General features: G+C 38.1%; 2 protein-coding genes across 2 annotated transcripts; both read right to left on the bottom strand.

Moving 5' to 3' along the window:
* Positions 1-6,472: 6,472 nt before the first annotated feature.
* On the bottom strand, positions 6,473-9,974 carry LOC114479611 (homeodomain-interacting protein kinase 3-like). The gene is made up of 7 exons (XM_028473372.1): positions 9,897-9,974; positions 8,532-8,707; positions 8,228-8,419; positions 7,896-8,077; positions 6,930-7,053; positions 6,679-6,798; positions 6,473-6,589 (listed from the first exon to the last, which is right to left on the bottom strand). The coding sequence occupies exons 1-7, from the start codon at positions 9,907-9,909 to the stop codon at positions 6,473-6,475; spliced, it is 924 nt and encodes a 307-aa protein (XP_028329173.1). The 5' UTR covers positions 9,910-9,974.
* A 4,583-nt stretch (positions 9,975-14,557) lies between these two features.
* LOC114479612 (homeodomain-interacting protein kinase 2-like) lies at positions 14,558-19,152 on the bottom strand. The gene is made up of 9 exons (XM_028473373.1): positions 18,864-19,152; positions 17,497-17,672; positions 17,193-17,384; positions 16,861-17,042; positions 15,894-16,017; positions 15,642-15,761; positions 15,460-15,552; positions 15,104-15,273; positions 14,558-15,002 (listed from the first exon to the last, which is right to left on the bottom strand). Exons 1-9 carry the CDS (start codon positions 18,874-18,876, stop codon positions 14,558-14,560), a joined length of 1,515 nt encoding a protein of 504 aa, XP_028329174.1. The 5' UTR covers positions 18,877-19,152.
* Positions 19,153-23,438: the final 4,286 nt, after the last annotated feature.

Raw genomic sequence — 23,438 nt, forward strand, 5'->3', positions numbered from 1 at the left:
TTTGGAGACAAACGAGCTTACAGCGTGTGTGCCTCAGTGAGTCTGCTGCTGTTTAGTGCTCTCAGGGTTATGTGTATTGCTTATAGCGGTAGTCATAACATAGAGGAGCCTCCTCAGACAGAGACCTTGGTGAATGTTATCAGTCTATGATGGTATCTGGCCTGCTTAGGGCAGTCTGACCAGAAATTACAAGACATTTCAGGTGATCCTATTTCAATCCCAGGCAGCCCTATGTGGGGTCACAACCCCAAGGTTGAAAAACACTGCTTTAATATGTGTGTACCCGATACTCCATAAAGCAACGCAAACACATCCGCACCTCCAAGTGGGTTAATAGTGGATGGCGTGGAAAAAAAAATATCCTAACAAGTGAGAAGTGTTTCCAGATGCACGATATAAAACAACAGCCCAGTTCTGGGTTGGTTTCACAAACTTTTACCCACCACATGATGCGTCTTCAGCCTGAAATGAGCTCCTTCTGTATTTTTTTCTTCCGCTCTTGTGCGGTCGATTCAACGCTTATTTCACTACTGAGGGCACATTTTACAGCCCACCTGTGTTCTGGACATTCCTGCTACCTGTACATCTACAATCTGTTCACCACATGTTAGCACAGCTTTCCATCTACTTCAGAGTGTACACTTGATGTCAGCAGTGTGTACATTAGGTAGAGGAAAAAAAACAACATACAGTGTCAACCCATTTCTGACACTTCTCCATCAATTTTCAATTCCTTTTCTGCACATATTTTCCACTTTCAAGACATTTTTGGGACTTATAAACCCTTTCCACCACTTATCCATCTTAATGTGACATATGTTGACTCATTATTATCACTTGTATTCTTTTCACCATATTTCATTCTTATTTTTGACAATTTAACCACATTCATGATTTGTCAAGCTTATTATTTACCAGTTTAAACTAATTGTTTTGACTAATCGTTCTAATATTGACACTTTGAACCCTTTTAACTACTTTTTCTGTCTGTTTTTGGCCACTCTAATTTGCTACTTTTAAGTAATTTCTGTGGTTTTTAAAATCCCATTTCACCACTTTTTCCACCATTTTTTTTTTTTTTTTGTCACTTTTAATTTTTAACCCATTTTTATTTCTGATTAAAACAAGGACTTACATCTTTAATGTGGGCATGTGGCCATTATAATGTACTTTGATTTGTTTTAGTTCCTTATTTGCAGTTGTGTAGTGTTTGCTGTGTTTTTGTTAAACCTTTTTTTTGTTAATCAGCATAGGCCAACCCACTACCTTTTGGACAGCTGCTGGTAATCAGTGCAGCTGTACAGGACCGGAAGTGGCCCTCACATGAGGGATTAAAAGGACATTGGCAGAGAGACAATGTTGTGTGTGTGAGTGGTGGCAGCAGAGGTGGCAGCAGCAGCAGCAGCAGCAGCAGCAGCAGCCATCGGCAGGTTTGCTAGGACCGGACCGAGCGCCAGCGAAGCGTGAGGAGGGAACGGCGGAACCTGGGTTGGAGGCGAGGAACGGACGCGGTGACGGAGGGAGAGCGAGTGAGCAGCGCCAGGACGTGGAACGCGGAGACGCGGTGGAGGGTGACACTCAAGGCCTGTTTACTCTATACTGGGCGGTTGCATTCGAGCGCCGCCCAGACGCGGTGAGTCGCACACCTGGGGGGGGGAGGCACGCGGAGCCAGGATCACTTCTCTCCCACTGGCAGCTGTGTTGTGTCCGCTAGGGCCGGACCGAGCGACAGCGAAGCGTGAGGAGGGAACGGCGGAACCAGGGTTGGAGGCGAGGAGCTGACGCGGTAACAGAGTGAGCGAGCAGCGCCAGGACTGGACACCAGGGCCAGCCCAACGGGGAAGCGGGGCCGGGGGCCGGAGACCCGACACCCAGAGCAGCGCAGTGGCGGCTGCGCCTCCCGTCCAGGCTCAGCCTTTATTTTTAATCTGTTACCTCCTTAGACTCTTTTTAGAATTAGGCCATGTATTTTAATGTTTTGTTATAATAAATTAATCACGTTATTGATCTCTGGTTTCACTGCTCACTCCCTGTAAAAAAGAACCTGCCTTATATAAATTAAGTCCTAGTGCTTACACTAGGTGGCGTTGTCAGCATTTGATAACCATTAATAACGCCTTTAAATATACCAACCGGCCACATTAAGATGTATACGGTATATACTATGGCCCAAATAATAACAGACTTCCTGGATAACATTGGATATTATTCAGATAAATAAATAAACGTGGTTATCACAGATTCATAAAACAATGGACCATCATTTTGCTGACCACAGTAGTAAGTACTAACTTTAAAAGCGTTAATGTTGTCGGTAACGCTTTACTTAAAGTTTTATACATAAGGCTGACATTACGCTGTCATTAGTGTAGTGAGGAGAGAGGCACATTTCCCAGTGTCCTCTTGCTGCATTTACCACTTCCTGCTACTCTGTGGGCCTTAATTAGTTCTAGACCACATGTGCATCTTTTGGTTTGGCCATGCCTGAACTGTTGGCTTGGTTGTGGTGTGGCAGGGATGTAAGTAGCTCCTACTTTTATTGGAATGTCTGATTTATGATGATAAACATTAACGTTGACCCCTGTTTTAGTTTGAGACACCACCTGAGAGTCTTGTGGCGTTGGAACAGAATCAGCACAGGTAACTATAGATGGTTTTTTTATGACGTCACAAATTTCCCAATATTCCGTAGTCCACCATCTTGCGTGGCAGCTTTCATTGTTTACATCCTGACACGATACATTTTTGTCCCCCGAAGTTTTCAAAATGACATCAAAACCGGATAGAAAATAGCCAAATGGAACAAACAATCTACAGAGATAGTTTAAATGCAACTTGCAAAGCGAGGTATTTACAGAAGTTGAGTGAAATCAACAACAAAGATACATACGAGATCGGGAAAGAAGAATGGGTGTCCAACGACGTAGATATGTTCCCGACCGTTTTGTTTCCAGACATTGTAAACTATCTGGTGAACCTACACATTGGATGAAATGAAAGCAAACAAGTCTTTGCAGGTGGATAGCGACGGGTGTGTGTGGACTTTTGACAAGCTAACAGGATTGTTTTTACTGGAATATTGTTTTTCACCTGGTCAACATGAGGCTTCAAGGGTAAGATGACGTATTACGGTACTTTTCGATTGATCTGACAGAAGCATTGATAACTTTGGCTGTGGGTGTTCGATCGTCAAATGGTTAATATGGCTTCAATCACAAGAATCGTACCTTTCCAATGACGTGCATCCTGAATGATAACGTAAACATATGAGTTGTGTATTCATATGAAAACATCATTACATCCTCTGCCGGCGGGCTGACAAGAGATGCACTTGATTGAAATGATTGCTACAGACTTTATTGTGTTGCCTTTCGGGGTCAGGTCGGAAAGCTTTCCTGTTGATGATGGCTAGCCATTTGTTTCTCCGTTCCGTGATCAGATTTTCTGTTTGTTCTCCTTGACTAGTTATTTTTTGAGGAATGCAATATTTATCTTCCCCTGGCTTCGCTCTGTTTGAGCAACCCCACACAAAACATGTATGCGGCATGACACACGGCTAAAATCGGTGACTTGGGTTACCTGCTATAACGTAACAGTGCCACACGCAGGATATCATGAGGAGTGGAAACCCATTTATTTAAAAGCTTACATAATGTTGCACATTTGGGGGATTTTTCTACTTAACCATTAACCATCTTGATTAGCTTCGTACAGTTTATTTTGATGTGTTGTCTGTGTCACTAATTTAGTTTGGTGTGTTTTGGATTTGGTTTCATAACCCCTTCATTGTTTGGATAAGTCAGTGTTTGTTGTGGTTTTATAAAGCATTTAGAAATAAAGTAATTTTATATTGTTAAGACTAGTCAATAAAGATTGATTGAACAATATCATCTCATTGTGGACATTGTGGGGCTTACCTGGGCATTCATTAATAGGGAACCCTCTCTTTAGCCAACCTTATTGTCCTTTACCTCAGTTTGAGGTGTCATGAAGTGTTGTTTACTACATTATGACAAATTTCACTAAATTGACACATTTGGAGCTTTGTTGTCATTTTTATTTTAGGGGAGGGATCTAGTGGGGTTAGGAAGGGTTAGGGTTAAAAGTTCAAGTAAAGCATTATCCTGTTATCTTGTATTTTTTTCCCTTCATAATCTAAATCTACCATTATGTGCAAGTATTAAGCTAAATCTTTCACAATATTTTGGGTTTTACAGTAAATCAAAGAAAACAGTGTTAACATCTAGGGTCTATTTGATTTTGATCGATTCCTCGATTGTTTGATCAATGATTTAGTCAAATCGATCTAAAGTATAAACATCAATATCCATAGCTATTTTGCCTTCCGCTTTTATTTTTTTTGTTAAAACACCAAACCTTAGTTGGTGAGAAATGCATTTCATTTAAATGTCTTAAACAGTCGGGCAATAAAATTCTCAATGCGTCAATATCGTGTTTTTATTCTTTAATGTGAAAAAACCCAGATTATTGTCGGATCGCAGGCCTCTAAATCGAATCAAATCGAAATTGCATTGTGGTAGGCTTTGTGACATCTGCAAATATCGAATCATTGATAATCCGTATTGAAATGAAAAAGGTGAAATACACCCCTATTAAAGGTGGATGATGTTATTTTGCCTTTTTGTCTTTCGAGGTGGATCATCTTAACTATTGGTCCTCCTAATTGTCAATCATTCTGATGATTTGTTTGTAAGGACGTCGTACGTGCTCGTGCCCGGTGTGCACCGGGTCCTTTGAAAATGGATTTTTACTTACAGATGGCGAGTCTGACATAGTGGGAAAAGTGCAAATCTTCTCTTGGAAGGTACGCTTCTCTGAGCGATACCATCTCCAACTTGTAAACAGAGCTGTGCACGAGGAAAACGGGGCTCGTGCACGCTCTCTTGCACACGTAGGCGTTCCCTCTTGAGCAGATAGAGTGCTGAGCATGTGCAGAGGGCGTTTCTTTTCTAAACTTTGGGAAAATCGTCCTCGATACCTTTAATAGTGTACGTAGAGTCTCAAAAATTCAGATTGCCGAAGGCGGTGCAGTTTGTTGAAGGCAAAGCGGCTGGCGAAGGTGGCGCGGTGAAGGCGAGGGCCGTTTATCGTCGCTTGCGGCTATATTTCTTATTATTTATAACCATAGGAGGAGGCTGAGATCATGCTGCCAAGTAGGACTTTGGAATTAGTTTTAGGGCTGACATGGTATTGGGCAATGCCATTACCACTTCATTTTGATCCAGGACATTCATCAGCTCTGCACAACTTTTACCACACTACAATGTCAGAGACTTCCCCCTAAAAGCTTCAAAATATGTTGTAAAAAGGGGTCAAACCTATGAAAACTTCAACAAAGCAGGTAAGTCATGAAGTGTATTTATTTGCAAATATACATTATAATTACAATTTAAATACATTTTGTTTCTCAAGTGCCTTTTAAAACCTCTAAAGGTCACCTTACATTGCAACAAATAAAAAAATAAACAATATAATAAACAATAAATGTGAAAGAACACAATTAAAACATACACTCCCATGGTGGATAGGAGAGCAGGAGGAGTGGTACGGGAGGGTGAACAGAATAGAAAAGAAATTACTCTTGCACAAAGGAAGAGCAGCAGCTGAAAAATGTTTTTCGAATTCGAGAGAAGAACCTCCGAACGTTTTTAAACCTCTTGGGCATGGGGAAGGGGACTTCTTCTACCACAGGTCCATTCTTTGAGGGACCTGATTCCAGACACTCATCACAATGATGAGGAAACTGTTCTGGAAAGGAACAGATTCCTGAATCATTCTGAGTTGCCGGAAGATGGACTTCTTTTACCCAAACTTGGCTTGGCTCCTGAACGCTTTCATTGTCTTCTTTCACATGAGACAGAGGGACCTTGAGGACATCTGTCTCATTGTGTCTGATTTGGCTGGATGCAGGAGTGGGTGGGACCTTGTCAGCCTCTTCAGCCACATGTGCCTCTCCATCCTTCACAGGAGTATCACTTAGTGAGGCCTCCGTTGGCATTAATGCCTGTGCAGTGGTTAGACTAGAAAAAAAAAAAGAAAAAAAAAGATTAGTACAAAAGTCAATAGAACAACAAGTTGATCTTCATGTGAGTGATTGGCTCCTCAATGCAGTTACTCACTAGTCACTGCTGTCTGCATCCTGGCTCAGGTGGGTCATCGTAATGAAAGGATGCTGAAGAGCCTCAGTTGGAGAGAATCTCTTCTCCTCATCCAGAGTCAGCAGGTGCTTGAGGAAGTCTATGAACTCCCTCCTGTCCATAAACTCTGCAGCATCGTCTTCTTTAAAGATCTGGATTTAAAAAAAGAAAAAAGAGTTAATGTAGTTCCTAGAACAAGTTCAAACCTCTCTTGCTCAAAACATATGTTAACAAAAAATTAACCGTGAGTAAATTCAGCTTATAAACGCATGTATAAAGTAGGTTCCATTTTACAGAAGAGATCGTATTTGAACTCAAACATTGTAGAGAAAACTTACATAGATCAGGTCATCCAATGAGTAGAAATGAGGGCGCCATGGGGGCCATTCCTTTGCTTTCACACCGTTAATACCTGAGTATTCTTCTGGTGTCTGAGGAAATACAATGACAATAATAAGGGTTTAGGATAAGTTTAAGGCAGTACAGTCCAGGTTCAATAACAATAAAAACTATGTTTTACCAGGAGCCTCCATGTTAAGCCAAGCTCATCTGCCTCCTGACAGAAGTATTTCTTGGTATGCATGCCAAATAGGAGCTGGTCTTCCGACGGCATACCAAGATACTCCACCATGGCTTTCATCTGCAGAAAGAACAGACAATTACACACATTAGGGGCAGTTCCTCAAGACTTTATATACATGTGTATAAAACAGCCGCAACACTGAGAAAGAGCATGTGGGGATGGTGTATAAAAAAAAAAAGTTGACCTACCATGAGATATTCACATCTGACCGGGAAGAGGTTGGCATTGAGGTACAGGTTGGCCAGCGTGCAGCCCAGTCCCCACATGTCAATGGCCTCTGTGTATGAAAGGCCAAGACACACCTCTGGGGCCCTGTGAAGCAAAATTAATGAAATACGCTTTAGAAATCCATTGCTTAGCACCAAGTACCAACACTATAATGACTAAGGGTGTATCGATTCATCTATTCGATCGATTAAGCGATTTTTCCTTCAGTCCAACTTCATCGATTTGTGCTCGGCAATTTAAAATCGTTCTAAAAGGTAATCAATCAAAACGTAGCGTTAGCTTGTTAGCATTAGCTCTGCAGAAAGCCTCAAGCTCACCATCAAGTTTAAATGAAAAGTGTCATGTTCAACCACTGTTCATTTAACCTGAACAAATCTTGGTTGCACTTTATTTTTTAGATTAATTTTGTGTTATTTTTACATAAAAAACAACAACCAGAAGAGTCTGAGACACCTAATATATAGTTTTACTGAAAGTGTGTTGAGTCATGAAAATAGGAGCAGAAAAGTTAACATACTGTTAATTTAAACTGAAGTGTTGGTTGGGCTTTATTCAAATAAAATGTGAATACATTTGCCTTTAAATGTTGTTTACTGTACTTGTTTGTTTATGTCCATAATACATTCATAGACGATTCTCCTATAAGAAAAATCAGGAATCAATAAAACCTCACCTGTACTGTTCAGTATTCTGGGATTTTATTTCAGTCACACTGGTTGAATTATTATTTTGGCTAAAAAGTTACTGAATCGATTTCAAGTCACTGAATCATTTCGGATCGAATCGTTCTAAATGAACCAATATTGTCCTTGAATCGAATCGCCAATAATTAATTGAATCGTAGCTAAAATGAATCGTTACACCCCTAACAAAGACACAGGTTTGTTACAAAAACACAGAAGTCATTCAGGCCGACACCCTCATACCTGTAGCCGATGGGCTGAAGCCACCTCCCGGGCGTGGCGGAGGAGGATGGATGAGCCAGTCCGAAGTCAATGAGCTTGGCTTGTAATGCATCCTCCTCAGTGTTTACCACCATCACATTATCAGACTTGATGTCACTGTGGATGATCCCCAGAGATTGGAGTCTCTGTAAGGCTACCAACATCTGCAGGGACACGATGAGAAAAGACAGAATTATAATGGAGTTCTTCTTATGGAGCTGTTTAAGATCAGGTTTTAACTCCAAGCTTTCTTAATTGGTTAGCAAGCATTATCATAGATAGGTTTTTAGTCAAACAATAAAAAAGGATCATACCTGCTTGGCAATGGGGCGGATTTGGTTCACATACATTGAAGAACCAATTTCAGTTTTGAGGTACTGAAATAAGTCCATCTCAAGCAACTCAAAGACGAGGCAGGTATAGCTCGAGTACTCAAACCTCTCGTGGAATTTGACCAAGTTAAACTGGTCTGGATCCAATACGTTGATTTTACTCAACATAGACAGCTGGAGGAGAATAAAAGCACAATTAGATCATCTTTATATCACTATTTCCTAAACAGTTCATAGTTAAAGACCTGTTGGAGGCACCAAAACTAGGAGAGATCCAAACACTCACCTCCTCCTCCACGTCTTGCACAAACGTGTCCTTCATTATTTTTACTGCCACTAATTCGCTGGTGGAATTAACGTGGCATTTGGCCACTTTACCGAAGCAACCTTCTCCGATGAACTCAATGATTGTATATTGAGTTGAGCTGCTCTGCAGAACCTGTCCTACAATTAGTTGAGACTCTGTCAAAGTGGATAGACAGGACACAAGGTTAGTATTCAGTATTTCAACAGTGAGACTCACATAAACAAGGACATGTTGTCCTGTCCTGTCATTTTGAAGCTTGAGTTTTTAAGAAAAAGTCTGCAAATCGACTTCATATGTGAAGTCCTGTATCTGCAGTTACTGCATGTGGATCCTAATTTTCTGTTGGTACACTCTAAACAGTATTATTTACATACAATATCAACTTTTTTTTTTCAAGAAATAATATTTTCAATATATTAACACTAGATTAAAATAATTTTCTAATGATAATTTGTAACTTTAAGTAAATCTACTGATTTACTTAAAGTCTTCTTTCATCTTTAGCAGATCAGAGTTCATCCTCATATTTTGTCTGTAATGTCTCTTACCTATAGCAGCCATTTCTCAATCAGGTCTTCACAATTGAAGCTTTTGAAAATACACAAATATTGCTACTTAACTTCTTGATTGTCAAATTACTAAAAGAGTTACTTTGTCCAACTGAACCACTATCAATGAAAAGAGCTACTGGAGTTGTTCTGTTAGCTTCTCTTTCATCTTGTAGCCACGGTAACCATTCACACTTGAAAGATCTATCTATCAAACTGTTTCCTGTATTGTAAATGCATACATTCAGTGTTGTTAATGAAATAAATATACTTAGGTAGTATTTCAAGTACATTTACTCTACTATTGAATAAATAGTATAATGAGGTAGTTCTTCATACCCATTTTGAACATGACTATATTTAATGAGATGATTATTAAATGTTTTTATTTATTATTAATATTGTTATTTTGTTTTGTTTTTTTTAGCTTTTTTCTCCTTTTTAGTCTTGATATATGTTAAATAAATAAAGATCTTATCTAATCTACATTGCTATCAATGTACTTCTTCCTCAGTACTTTTTCTCTCCTGTCAGCTTAGTTTTTTTTTTCTTCTTTTTTTGTCATTGCTTCATTTTGGATAATAGATGTAAATACATCATCTCATATCATCTCTTTAAAATTTTAATAGAAAATAATTTCAGTACAATAATATATCAATATATTAAAAATAGATGAAATTAATTTTGTAATTATAAATTGTAACATTTTTTATGTAAATCTACTGATTTACTAAAGTCTTCTTTCATCTTAGCAGATCAGAGTTAAACCTCATATTGTGTCTGTAATGTCTCTTACCTATAGCAGCCATTTCTCAATCAGGTCTTCACAATTTAAGCTTTGAAAATACACAAATATTGCTTATTCAACTTCTCAGTTCTTAGATCAAGAGGGAATGTTTGTCCAACTGAACCACAACCACTCAGACAAGCTACTGGAATTATGGCTTTGATTGGATCTCTTTCATCTTGCAGCCATGGCAACCATACTTGAAAGCTGCCATCAAACTGTATTGTACATGTATACATTCAATGTTGATGAGTTAAATAAATATACTTAGTATTTTTTTAGTTAGTTTTTTCTTTCTTTCTTCTTTATTTCCCGGTGTCGGAACCAACTCACCTACTTTTCACCCACTGAACCATCATGAAGGGTCACAAAAATTTAAATAAAATTTAATTGTGCGCTTCTAATTTCTGGCTTTTTCAGAGCCGTGAACTTTTGGCCAAAAATGACACAATAGAGAACAGGATAGAGAGATGGCACATCAGAGTGTCTCAGACTAGTTGAGCCGTGAACCATAGATCAGGAACTGCGATCATCAGCTTCACGACACCTGAAACAGAGAAAAGAGAGAAGGGTGGGGAGAAGGCACTGACTGCAGAAAAACATGATACATTATTATCAAGTCAGCCTGCCTTGGCCTTGGGCCTCACTCCAAGTGGCCTAGTCAACACTTATTATATAGGTGACGAATCTCTTCCTGTTTATTGGTAGCTAACATCAACTCCAAGGTCTGTAAATGTGACCATTCACAGACGAGCCCATATCTACTCTAGTGGTTAGGTTATGTCAGTCATGTTTATGTGGACTGTAAAATACAACCAGCTACATCAGAATTTGAATCTCTTCTCGTTTATTTGTAATGTAACAGGGATTACAAAGACTGTAAATGCGACCCTTTACGGACGAGCCCCTGTCTGCTCTAGCGGTTAATGCTATTATACAGTATACACTTCAGCATATAAGTGGGTTTTAAGTTTAGCCTTAAAGGTGAATGACCTGGGCAGCGCGGCGCTGCTCTTTCTACGTCATCGACACCCCCCCCTGCAATCCCCTCCACATGCAAGCCACTTTGGAAACCACCCGGAGCCAATGCTGACCTGTTTGTACGCAAATAATGCACACTTGCTCCTGAACACGGGTGCATGTTTGTACAGAAAACTCTGTGTAAGATGCGGCTGGGGGAGCCGGATCCTTTCCGTGTTCACTCCAAGTACACTGTTTGTAAAGGGCTTCAGTATATGTATTGTAACGCAATTGAAAAAATAATGATTGGATCATAGTCTAAAGGCAAATGTCATCTTCTTTTTGAAGAAAATATATATTCTTAATGACTTCCATCACAACTCCAGCATTGTTGTTGGATGTGTTACAAAAATCATAAATACTGTATGTCCAAGTTTATATCTCAATAGTACATTTCTGTCTAAACAAATCAATAATAATGCACTGATAGTATAGAATTCACTGTTATTATATATCTTTGTATGAACTTAAGGCGGCACAGCAAAGGCGGTGCGGCGAAGGTGGCGCAATTTGATGAAGGCGACGGGGCGAAAAGGGTTGTTTATCGCCGTTTGCTTCTACATTATATTATATTTGTACTATCTGTTCCCAATAAAAAAAAATGTATTACAAAAAAAAAAAACAACTAAAAAATAATGATAATTTTGCTCTGTTAGATTGGAAACAAAACACATAATTTCATCTTCTGTTATAAGTAGGTTTTTTTTGTTTAGGATGTATTCATTCAATCAATTTCAAAGTTTATAACGTATTTATGTTTTCTCAAAAAGTCTCTAAGACTGTTTCACAAAGCAAAACATGGACAGCTGATCATCACCACACACTCCTTAACTCCCACAGGCCAAACTGAAAACTTTAATGAAGATGCACGTGTTTGGAATGTGAGATGAGAGAGTAAATCCATGCTTTGCTCAGGAGGAAAATACAAAGTCTCAACACTGTGAGGACTGATCACCCAAAGCCTTAATGAAACACAGCAGTAGATGGTGTAGGAGAAGTCGGTTCAAATGAGAAAACGCTATGTCTAAGGCATGGGCTAAAGACTTTAAAGAATGTGAGATACCTGAATACATGTGTAAATACATACAGTAAGTAAATGCTGTTGTGATTAAGCAGTTCAGGACAAAATAGAAATGCCCTATTGTACAATTTTTAGACGCATGAGAAAAGGACAAATATACGATACATGGGATATAAATAAACACTTTTCAGACAAAATCACAAAAAGTTAAAAGACAATGCAATTAGGTAGGGCTGGGCAAAAAATCGATTTATCGAATTTGTAGCTAAAAACAATTTTTATTTTGCAAATCCAAGTTTTTGTTTTTTTGTTGTTTTTTTCCCAACACAGTTTATTACGGACTTTTTCGCGTTCCATCCTTGTGTGTTATCGTAGCCAGAGATGTCCAAATTGCAGTGAGGAACACAAGTTGGAGGAATGCAGTGAAGGTGTGCAGCCCAAATGTAGCGTGTAACTGTGGAGGGAAGCACTGAGTTATGGACAGAAAATGTGAAATAAGGAGGAAAGCAGAGGAAGTGGAGAAAGTAAAAAGGTTTAATGACATCAGCTAGGAAAAATGAAGAGAGCGATTATTTATTATTTTGGTGCTCTTACATCCTAAAGCTTGAAATAGTAGAATTTACTTTTTATTTTGGGGTTGTTCTATGCATTTTAGCTCTGACAATCACAGCAATAAAGTTGCACTGTTGACAATATATCTGATGTCTGCCGTCATTTTTAAGTGCATTGCTGCTTTATTTTTATTTGTTTTTAAACAATTATAAAATAGAAGGAAGAACAAAATAAAATATAAATAAAAATAAAATTACAGGGGAAAAGGATTTCAAATCTCAAGGGGTCACAAGTGTCTCCTCTCAGTTCACATTGTCCCTGTATAATATCAATTTCTCCCATTTATCCTCCAACTGGGAAGCAAATAAATTTTTTGATAATTAAACTGAGACTTTTAAGAAAAAAAACTATTAAATGGTTAAACCTATTCACAATGTTCCTGGAGCTGCTACTTCCTGGTTATGGGTGCGATAAAAAAAAAACATAAAATACTGTTTTGGAGGGGTGGTACCATGAGATATAATTGTAGGAAATACGCCTCCAAAATTAGGATTATTGTGCCTTTATTAACTCAATGCTTATATTTGATGGCAAAAAAAAAGTTCCACTTAAAGAGTTTTGACAAACTTTTAGTGAGTCTCTTGTTTCTTATTGAACTCAGTAATCATGTGTGCTTTATGTGTCCAGGTGCCATTACAGCAGTGGGCTCTTTTTCTCTTAAAGCCAATGAACTTCTGCAGTAAGTGTATACCTACAAACATATGTCACTTTCTTTTAAACTGTGTAGGATTTGGTTTTCTTCTACTTCGGTGCTTGTTTTTCTGTTTCAGAGTCATTGACAAGAGCATGAAGAACTTTAAAGCCTTTTTCCGCTGGCTTTATGTGGGTAAGACGTCCAATCCACTTAAGTTTAACTCTATAGTCTTCATGTGCGCTGCTGAAACCTGCTTATCTTGAGTTCTGTTTGATATCCAGAATGAAGATTAAAGCTTATACACTACAGTACGTTTTGTCCATGTGAGACGAGCATGATTTTAGTAAGTTTGACCACATGTGATTGTTAGAGAACTACCGGTAGAGCAAAGATCATCTTCAAAACTGCAGGTATTTCCAGTTTGCAGGGCTCACTATCTAAAAGTGGAACAAGAAAGGAAAACATGGCTGTGTAAATCAGTGATCGGGGTTTAATCTTTTGCACAACATTGGATAATTGCAATTGTGCATCTTTAGGGTGACTAAGCTAAATTACAGTTATATATATATGTGCTGCGCAATAATATGGTTGTGGGGTTACAAGATCCGGTCTCTTTCTAAAACTTACCAAACAAAGTCAAGTTCATGTATTTAAATGTTACCTCAACACACCTCAAAGAGTTATTCACCTTTGAACTTATTGACATAAGTTAAAAACTTAAAACGATCATTGTCATGTGAAAGCAAAGTACAATCTAACGTTACAATAACAAAATGGGCATACGACTCTTAACAGTGTACGTAGAGTCTCAAAAATTCAGATTGCCGAAGGCGGTGCAGTTTGTTGAAGGCAAAGCGGCTGGCGAAGGTGGCGCGGTGAAGGCGAGGGCCGTTTATCGTCGCTTGCGGCTATATTTCATATTATTTATAACCATAGGAGGAGGCTGAGATCATGCTGCCAAGTAGGACTTTGGAATTAGTTTTAGGGCTGACATGGTATTGGGCAATGCCATTACCACTTCATTTTGATCCAGGACATTCAGCAGCTCTGCACAACTTTTACCACACTACAATGTCAGAGACTTCCCCCTAAAAGCTTCAAAATATGTTGTAAAAAGGGGTCAAACCTATGAAAACTTTAACAAAGCAGGTAAGTCATGAAGTGTATTTATTTGCAAATATACATAATAATTCCAATTTAAATACATTTTGTTTCTCAAGTGCCTTTTAAAACCTCTAAAGGTCACCTTACATTGCAACAAATAAAAAAATAAACAATATAATAAACAATAAATGTGAAAGAACACAATTAAAACATACACTCCCATGGTGGATAGGAGAGCAGGAGGAGTGGTACGGGAGGGTGAACAGAATAGAAAAGAAATTACTCTTGCACAAAGGAAGAGCAGCAGCTGAAAAATGTTTTTCGAATTCGAGAGAAGAACCTCCGAACGTTTTTAAACCTCTTGGGCATGGGGAAGGGGACTTCTTCTACCACAGGTCCATTCTTTGAGGGACCTGATTCCAGACACTCATCACAATGATGAGGAAACTGTTCTGGAAAGGAACAGATTCCTGAATCATTCTGAGTTGCCGGAAGATGGACTTCTTTTCCCCAATCTTGGCTTGGCTCCTGAACGCTTTCATTGTCATCTTTCACATGAGACAGAGGGACCTTGGGGACATCTGTCTCATTGTGTCTGATTTGGCTGGATGCAGGAGTGGGTGGGACCTTGTCAGCCTCTTCAGCCACATGTGCCTCTCCATCCTTCACAGGAGTATCACTTAGTGAGGCCTCCGTTGGCATTAATGCCTGTGCAGTGGTTAGACTAGAAAAAAAAAAAAAGAAAAAAAAAGATTAGTACAAAAGTCAATAGAACATCAAGTTGATCTCCATGTGAGTGATTGGCTCCTCAATGCAGTTACTCACTAGTCACTGCTGTCTGCATCCTGGCTCAGGTGGGTCATCGTAATGAAAGGATGCTGAAGAGCCTCAGTTGGAGAGAATCTCTTCTCCTCATCCAGAGTCAGCAGGTGCTTGAGGAAGTCTATGAACTCCCTCCTGTCCATAAACTCTGCAGCATCCTCTTCTTTAAAGATCTGGATTTAAAAAAAGAAAAAAGAGTTAATGTAGTTCCTAGAACAAGTTCAAACCTCTCTTGCTCAAAACATATGTTAACAAAAAATTAACCGTGAGTAAATTCAGCTTATAAACGCATGTATAAAGTAGGTTACATTTTACAGAAGAGATCGTATTTGAACTCAAACATTGTAGAGAAAACTTACATAGATCAGGTCATCCAATGAGTAGAAATGAGGGCGCCATGGGGGCCATTCCTTTGCTTTCACACCGTTAATACCTGAGTATTCTTCTGGTGTCTGAGGAAATACAATGACAATAATAAGGGTTTAGGATAAGTTTAAGGCAGTACAGTCCAGGTTCAATAACAATAAAAACTATGTTTTACCAGGAGCCTCCATGTTAAGCCAAGCTCATCTGCCTCTTGACAGAAGTATTTCTTGGTATGCATGCCAAATAGGAGCTGGTCTTCCGACGGCATACCAAGATACTCCACCATGGCTTTCATCTACAGAAAGAACAGACAATTACACACATTAGGGGCTGTTCCTCAAGACTTTATATACATGTGTATAAAACAGCTGCAACACTGAGAAAGAGCATGTGGGGATGGTGTATAAAAAAAAAAAAGTTGACCTACCATGAGATATTCACATCTGACGGGGAAGAGGTTGGCATTGAGGTACAGGTTGGCCAGCGTACAGCCCAGTCCCCACATGTCAATGGCCTCTGTGTATGAAAGGCCAAGACACACCTCTGGGGCCCTGTGAAGCAAAATTAATGAAATACGCTTTAGAAATCCATTGCTTAGCACCAAGTACCAACACTATAATGACTAAGGGTGTATCGATTCATCTATTCGATCGATTAAGGGATTTTTCCTTCAGTCCAACTTCATCGATTTGTGCTCGGCAATTTAAAATCGTTCTAAAAGGTAATCAATCAAAACGTAGCGTTAGCTTGTTAGCATTAGCTCTGCAGAAAGCCTCAAGCTCACCATCAAGTTTAAATGAAAAGTGTCAAGTTCAACCACTGTTCATTTAACCTGAACAAATCTTGGTTGCACTTTATTTTTTAGATTAATTTTGTGTTATTTTTACATAAAAAAACAACAACCAGAAGAGTCTGAGAAACCTAATATATAGTTTTACTGAAAGTGTGTTGAGTCATGAAAATAGGAGCAGAAAAGTTAACATACTGTTAATTTAAACTGAAGTGTTGGTTGGGCTTTATTCAAATAAAATGTGAATACATTTGCCTTTAAATGTTGTTTACTGTACTTGTTTGTTTATGTCCATAATACATTCATAGACGATTCTCCTATAAGAAAAATCAGGAATCAATAAAACCTCACCTGTACTGTTCAGTATTCTGGGATTTTATTTCAGTCACACTGGTTGAATTATTATTTTGGCTAAAAAGTTACTGAATCGATTTCAAGTCACTGAATCATTTCGGATCGAATCGTTCTAAATGAACCAATATTGTCCTTGAATCGAATCGCCAATAATTAATTGAATCGTAGCTAAAATGAATCGTTACACCCCTAATAAAGACACAGGTTTGTTTCAAAAACACAGAAGTCATTCAGGCCGACACCCTCATACCTGTAGCCGATGGGCTGAAGCCACCTCCCGGGCGTGGCGGAGGAGGATGGATGAGCCAGTCCGAAGTCAATGAGCTTGACTTGTAATGCATCCTCCTCAGTGTTTACCACCATCACATTATCAGACTTGATGTCACTGTGGATGATCCCCAGAGATTGGAGTCTCTGTAAGGCTACCAACATCTGCAGGGACACGATGAGAAAAGACAGAATTATAATGGAGTTCTTCTTATGGAGCTGTTTAAGATCAGGTTTTAACTCCAAGCTTTCTTAATTGGTTAGCAAGCATTATCATAGATAGGTTTTTAGTCAAACAATAAAAAAGGATCATACCTGCTTGGCAATGGGGCGGATTTGGTTCACATACATTGAAGAACCAATTTCAGTTTTGAGGTACTGAAATAAGTCCATCTCAAGCAACTCAAAGACGAGGCAGGTATAGCTCGAGTACTCAAACCTCTCGTGGAATTTGACCAAGTTAAACTGGTCTGGATCCAATACGTTGATTTTACTCAACATAGACAGCTGGAGGAGAATAAAAGCACAATTAGATCATCTTTATATCACTATTTCCTAAACAGTTCATAGTTAAAGACCTGTTGGAGGCACCAAAACTAGGAGAGATCCAAATACTCACCTCCTCCTCCACGTCTTGCACAAACGTGTCCTTCATTATTTTTACTGCCACTAATTCGCTGGTGGAATTAACGTGGCATTTGGCCACTTTACCGAAGCAACCTTCTCCGATGAACTCAATGATTGTATATTGAGTTGAGCTGCTCTGCAGAACCTGTCCTACAATTAGTTGAGACTCTGTCAAAGTGGATAGACAGGACACAAGGTTAGTATTCAGTATTTCAACAGTGAGACTCACATAAACAAGGACATGTTGTCCTGTCCTGTCATTTTGAAGCTTGAGTTTTTAAGAAAAAGTCTGCAAATCGACTTCATATGTGAAGTCCTGTATCTGCAGTTACTGCATGTGCATCCTAATTTTCTGTTGGTACACTCTAAACAGTATTATTTACATACAATATCAACTTTTTTTTTTTCAAGAAATAATATTTTCAATATATTAAAACTAGATTAAAATAATTTTCTAATGATAATTTGTAACTTTAAGTAAATCTACTGATTTACTTAAAGTCTTCTTTCATCTTTAGCAGATCAGAGTTCATCCTCATATTTTGTCTGTAAAGTCTCTTACCTACAGCAGCCATTTCTCAATCAGGTCTTCACAATTGAAGCTTTTGAAAATACACAAATATTGCTACTTAACTTCTTGATTGTCAAATTACTAAAAGAGTTACTTTGTCCAACTGAACCACTATCAATGAAAAGAGCTACTGGAGTTGTTCTGTTAGCTTCTCTTTCATCTTGTAGCCACGGTAACCATTCACACTTGAAAGATCTATCTATCAAACTGTTTCCTGTATTGTAAATGCATACATTCAGTGTTGTTAATGAAATAAATATACTTAGGTAGTATTTCAAGTACATTTACTCTACTATTGAATAAATAGTATAATGAGGTAGTTCTTCATACCCATTTTGAACATGACTATATTTAATGAGATGATTATTAAATGTTTTTATTTATTATTAATATTGTTATTTTGTTTTGGTTTTTTTAGCTTTTTTCTCCTTTTTAGTCTTGATATATGTTAAATAAATAAAGATCTTATCTAATCTACATTTCTATCAATGTACTTCTTCCTCAGTACTTTTTCTCTCCTGTCAGCTTAGTTTTTTTTTTTCTTCTTTTTTTGTCATTGCTTCATTTTGGATAATAGATATAAATACATCATCTCATATCATCTCTTTAAAATTTTAATGGAAAATATTTTCAGTACATTAATATATCAATATATTAAAACTAGATGAAATTAATTTTCTAATTATAAATTGTAACATTTTTTATGTAAATCTACTGATTTACTAAAGTCTTCTTTCATCTTAGCAGATCAGAGTTAAACCTCATATTTTGTCTGTAATGTCTCTTACCTATAGCAGCCATTTCTCAATCAGGTCTTCACAATTTAAGCTTTGAAAATACACAAATATTGCTTATTCAACTTCTCAGTTCTTAGATCAAGAGGGAATGTTTGTCCAACTGAACCACAACCACTCAGACAAGCTACTGGAATTATGGCTTTGTTTGGATCTCTTTCATCTTGCAGCCATGGCAACCATACTTGAAAGCTGCCATCAAACTGTATTGTACATGTATACATTCAATGTTGATGAATTAAATAAATATACTTAGTATTTTTTTAGTTAGTTTTTTCTCTCTTTCTTCTTTATTTCCTGGTGTCGGAACCAACTCACCTACTTTTCACCCACTGAACCATCATGAAGGGTCACAAAAATTAAAATAAAATTTAATTGTGCGCTTCTAATTTCTGGCTTTTTCAGAGCCGTGAACTTTTGGCCAAAAATGACACAATAGAGAACAGGATAGAGAGATGGCACATCAGAGTGTCTCAGACTAGTTGAGCCGTGAACCATAGATCAGGAACTGCCATCATCAGCTTCACGACACCTGAAACAGAGAAAAGAGAGAAGGGCGGGGAGAAGGCACTGACTGCAGAAAAACATGATACATTATTATCAAGTCAGCCTGCCTTGGCCTTGGGCCTCACTCCAAGTGGCCTAGTCAACACTTATTATATAGGTGACGAATCTCTTCCTGTTTATTGGTAGCTAACATCAACTCCAAGGTCTGTAAATGTGACCATTCACAGACGAGTCCATATCTACTCTAGTGGTTAGGTTATGTCAGTCATGTTTATGTGGACTGTAAAATATAACCAGCTACATCAGAATTTGAATCTCTTCTCATTTATTTGTAATGTAACAGCGATTACAAAGACTGTAAATGCGACCATTTACGGACGAGCCCATGTCTGCTCTAGCGGTTAATGCTATTATACAGTATACACTTCAGCATATAAGTGGGTTTTAAGTTTAGCCTTAAAGGTGAATGACCTGGGCAGCGCGGCGTTCCTCTTTCTGCGTCATCGACACCCCCCCCTGCAATCCCCTCCACATGCAAGCCACTTTGGAAACCACCCGGAGCCAATGCTGACCTGTTTGTACGCAAATAATGCACACTTGCTCCTGAACACGGGTGCATGTTTGTACAGAAAACTCTGTGTAAGATGCGGCTGGGGGAGCCGGATCCTTTCCGTGTTCACTCCAAGTACACTGTTTGTAAAGGGCTTCAGTATATGTATTGTAACGCAATTGAAAAAATAATGATTGGATCATAGTCTAAAGGCAAATGTCATCTTCTTTTTGAAGAAAATATATATTCTTAATGACTTCCATCACAACTCCAGCATTGTTGTTGGATGTGTTACAAAAATCATAAATACTGTATGTCCAAGTTTATATCTCAATAGTACATTTGACTAAGCTAAATTACAGTTTTTTTATGGCCCACCTAATGATTTCTCCTTACTAGTGTTTTCATCGCAGTGGTTAAAGGACACTTACTCTTATTACCCGTGGACTTAAAACAGAGTTCAGTAGTGTTGTCCTCAAAACCACACTATCCAAGACCAAGGCAAGACCAACACTTTTGGCATTCGAGACCGACTCAAGACCAAGACTAAGATAAGACCAAGACGATAAAAAATCTATTTTAAAAACTATGAAAAGCTTGAACATTGAAAGAGCATTATCTATTTAATTTGAGTTGTATTTTAAATACATTGGACAGATGAAAACAAGGTGTCTGAAACTCTTACAAAGCACAACATTCAAAACTCTCAAAAAATCCTGACGATTTTGCTGAACTGAATTCTTGCAAAAATAAATAAATCTAGAATTGTTTTAAACATCTTTCTTTTTCAGCAAAAATTACCCTGTTCTTACTTGAAGACGTATTTATGATGAATATGGTGATGATTACAATGAAAAATTATTCATGAAAAATGTTAAAAAGCTGATGGATCTAATTTAGCACACCATTCAGCGCCCATCCGCTCTGCTCTCCTTTCAAAGCTGTAAAATGGCCAGTGTTTGTATTTATTGTGTTGTTTGTCTGTTACTCTCACTTTTGCTCTCAGAGCATCTTAATAATGCCTCTGAGACAATAAAACTCTTATCTACTCAGGCCTCCATTTATTTTTCATTAATCTCTGCTTCCATTAGGCTCTACATTCGGACAGGATGAACACTCCCCAGAGACACGGGACGTTAAAGAAAAATGTTTCCCCAGCTGCTTTGTAACTGAGCTTGCAATTCCATATGGAGTTTTAGCCATCGCTCAAGTACTCAAAGTAGCTGTAGAATCAGGGAGATGATGGGAACCCAATTACTGGCCACATTTTAGCACACACATCAAAACCATCAACACGTTTTTTAAGAACTGTGCAGAAACACATAATCAACCAATGAAGGAAAAACAAGAGTTTTTGAAAATTGAAAGTTTAGCCCCACATTTACCAAACAATGAGCTGTTTGTGTAGCAGCCTTGGTGGCTTATTATATTCCTGCTGCTTCCCTCTTTGTTATGGAGAGTGTCACCCTGATTATTTCTTCTCTATTGCTCCTCAGCTCTACTGGACTCATCATATCCTGACTAGTTGCAAACTCTCTGATTAATAGACAAAAATGACACTCTTTCATACACACGCTCAACAAACAAGCACACACACACGCAAGACCGGGGCAGAAACTACATTGAAGATGAGTGTAAAATAAAAACCTTTCACTTGTTCATCTCAAGTTCCATATTTCTCTCACACCCACAGGGCCCAAAGCAAAGAAAAATAACTTGATGAAATCTGCTTAGACCAAAAGCAAACACGTGGCCTGTTAACATCATTCCTAAACAGGGTTTTTCAGTCAGGTTAGTACTTGTTTTTCCTGCTTTGCGGCCTGTTTTCTTCACATCTGTACACCATTAGGTACAGTACATAGTATTCTGTGGCATCTGTGCCAGATGTGGTGCCGCTATCAACATCTTGGAGCTTCTACTGTCTCCTTTTTTTTCTTCTTAGAAGTCTGTAGTTCATCCAGCCAGGAGGCCCTGAGCCGGGAGGTGTTTTTTTTTTTCATTTCTTCTGAAGACATGCATTTTTACATGTAACTACTTATGTCTGGTTACTGTCCTCAAGAAGATAAAGCTAATGTAGTTCACAAACCGAGCTCGGCTTCATGGAAACCAAACCAACCTTGCACAGTGATGGCACTAATCCCTCAGGAGCCATGAGTTATTGTGAAATCAGTAATCTTGAGGACAAAACTTCAAAGCTTGAAATATGAACATCAAATAGTCTACTGGTTTTCATGATACATATGCGCCGCATGTTGTTTTTTGATCTGATTCCAAAGCCGTGCAGCTAACTGGGGCTGGGCGTCGATGGTAGACGTGTGTAGGAGGTTAACGGGCCGCCTAATATAATCTCTACTGTTTAAATTTGGGACGAGGAACCTCTGCTCTTTGATGTGTTATTGGAAACACATGGCAGCTTCTGCTGAAAGCAAACGATTGATGCAACGAAACACAGCCCCTGCAAAGCTTTTTAATAATATTAGAGCATGCAACTAGACTAATAAAGGAACTCAGTGTGAGAAGATTGGTGCGGGAAATAAATGGCAATTTTTTTTTTATTCATTAAATTCACATTCATTCATAAAACGTTAAACATTCATTTGTTTTGAGATTGAAAGAGTAAACGTGAAAAAAAATCAAACAATCAAGGGTAAAATGCTTCTAAATCATGAGGATAATCAGCACCTGATATGAGGTTTTATGCAAATAGACCATGTTTTGATTCTAGTACTAAAAATCTGGCCATTTGTCTTTAACCTAACACACAGGTTTTTGGACCGTGGGAGGAGATCAGATTAATCAAAATCAACTTGAAGAAGAGAGAGAACATGCAAACTCTGAAGGTTCTCTAGGTATTCACCCAGAGAACAACAACCAGCACCTTCTTTCTTTAAATCAGTTGTAAAAATAAAAAAATAATTAAATTTGCTATAAAAACGTACATTTTATTGATTACCAGAAAACATCAAATATACACCTCATTACAATGTATTGTGTTAAATCCACTCATATCGCTAAGCAATAATATTTAGAATAGCATTTCCAGTTTAACAAGTCATTTTATATGCAGCAAGATACCTTTAAACAAAGCATGCAGGAGGTGTTCAGCTTGGATAATGCATAAAACAATTGAACACAAATCAGATACTGTATGTTGCACTGATGAACAATTTCAAAGTGCTAAAGCATTAGAAAAGTTATTAATTACATAAATAAAAAGCTTAGTCAGTAGCTCCTTAAGAGCTTTTTAAAGAAAAGAGGGAAAAGTCTTAAAAAAGCATGTTTTTTTTTAAAATACTTGTGAATAAATCATAAAGCAAATATCAGAATTGAATTACACTGGATGCATTCTGCTACATTTGCAATATAAAAAGGTTCATATTTGGTATCTTACAATATATGCCTGTAGCACGTGAAACAAAGAACACAATTCAGCTGTCATTCCATTATTAGCTTGTGGCTAATAATTAGCCTTGACCTTTTTTTGTGAAATGAAAAGGTTTTGAAACCACCTG

Source organism: Gouania willdenowi, chromosome 17 (genome assembly GCF_900634775.1).
Source record: "Gouania willdenowi chromosome 17, fGouWil2.1, whole genome shotgun sequence".
NCBI classification, from domain to species: domain Eukaryota; kingdom Metazoa; phylum Chordata; class Actinopteri; order Blenniiformes; family Gobiesocidae; genus Gouania; species Gouania willdenowi.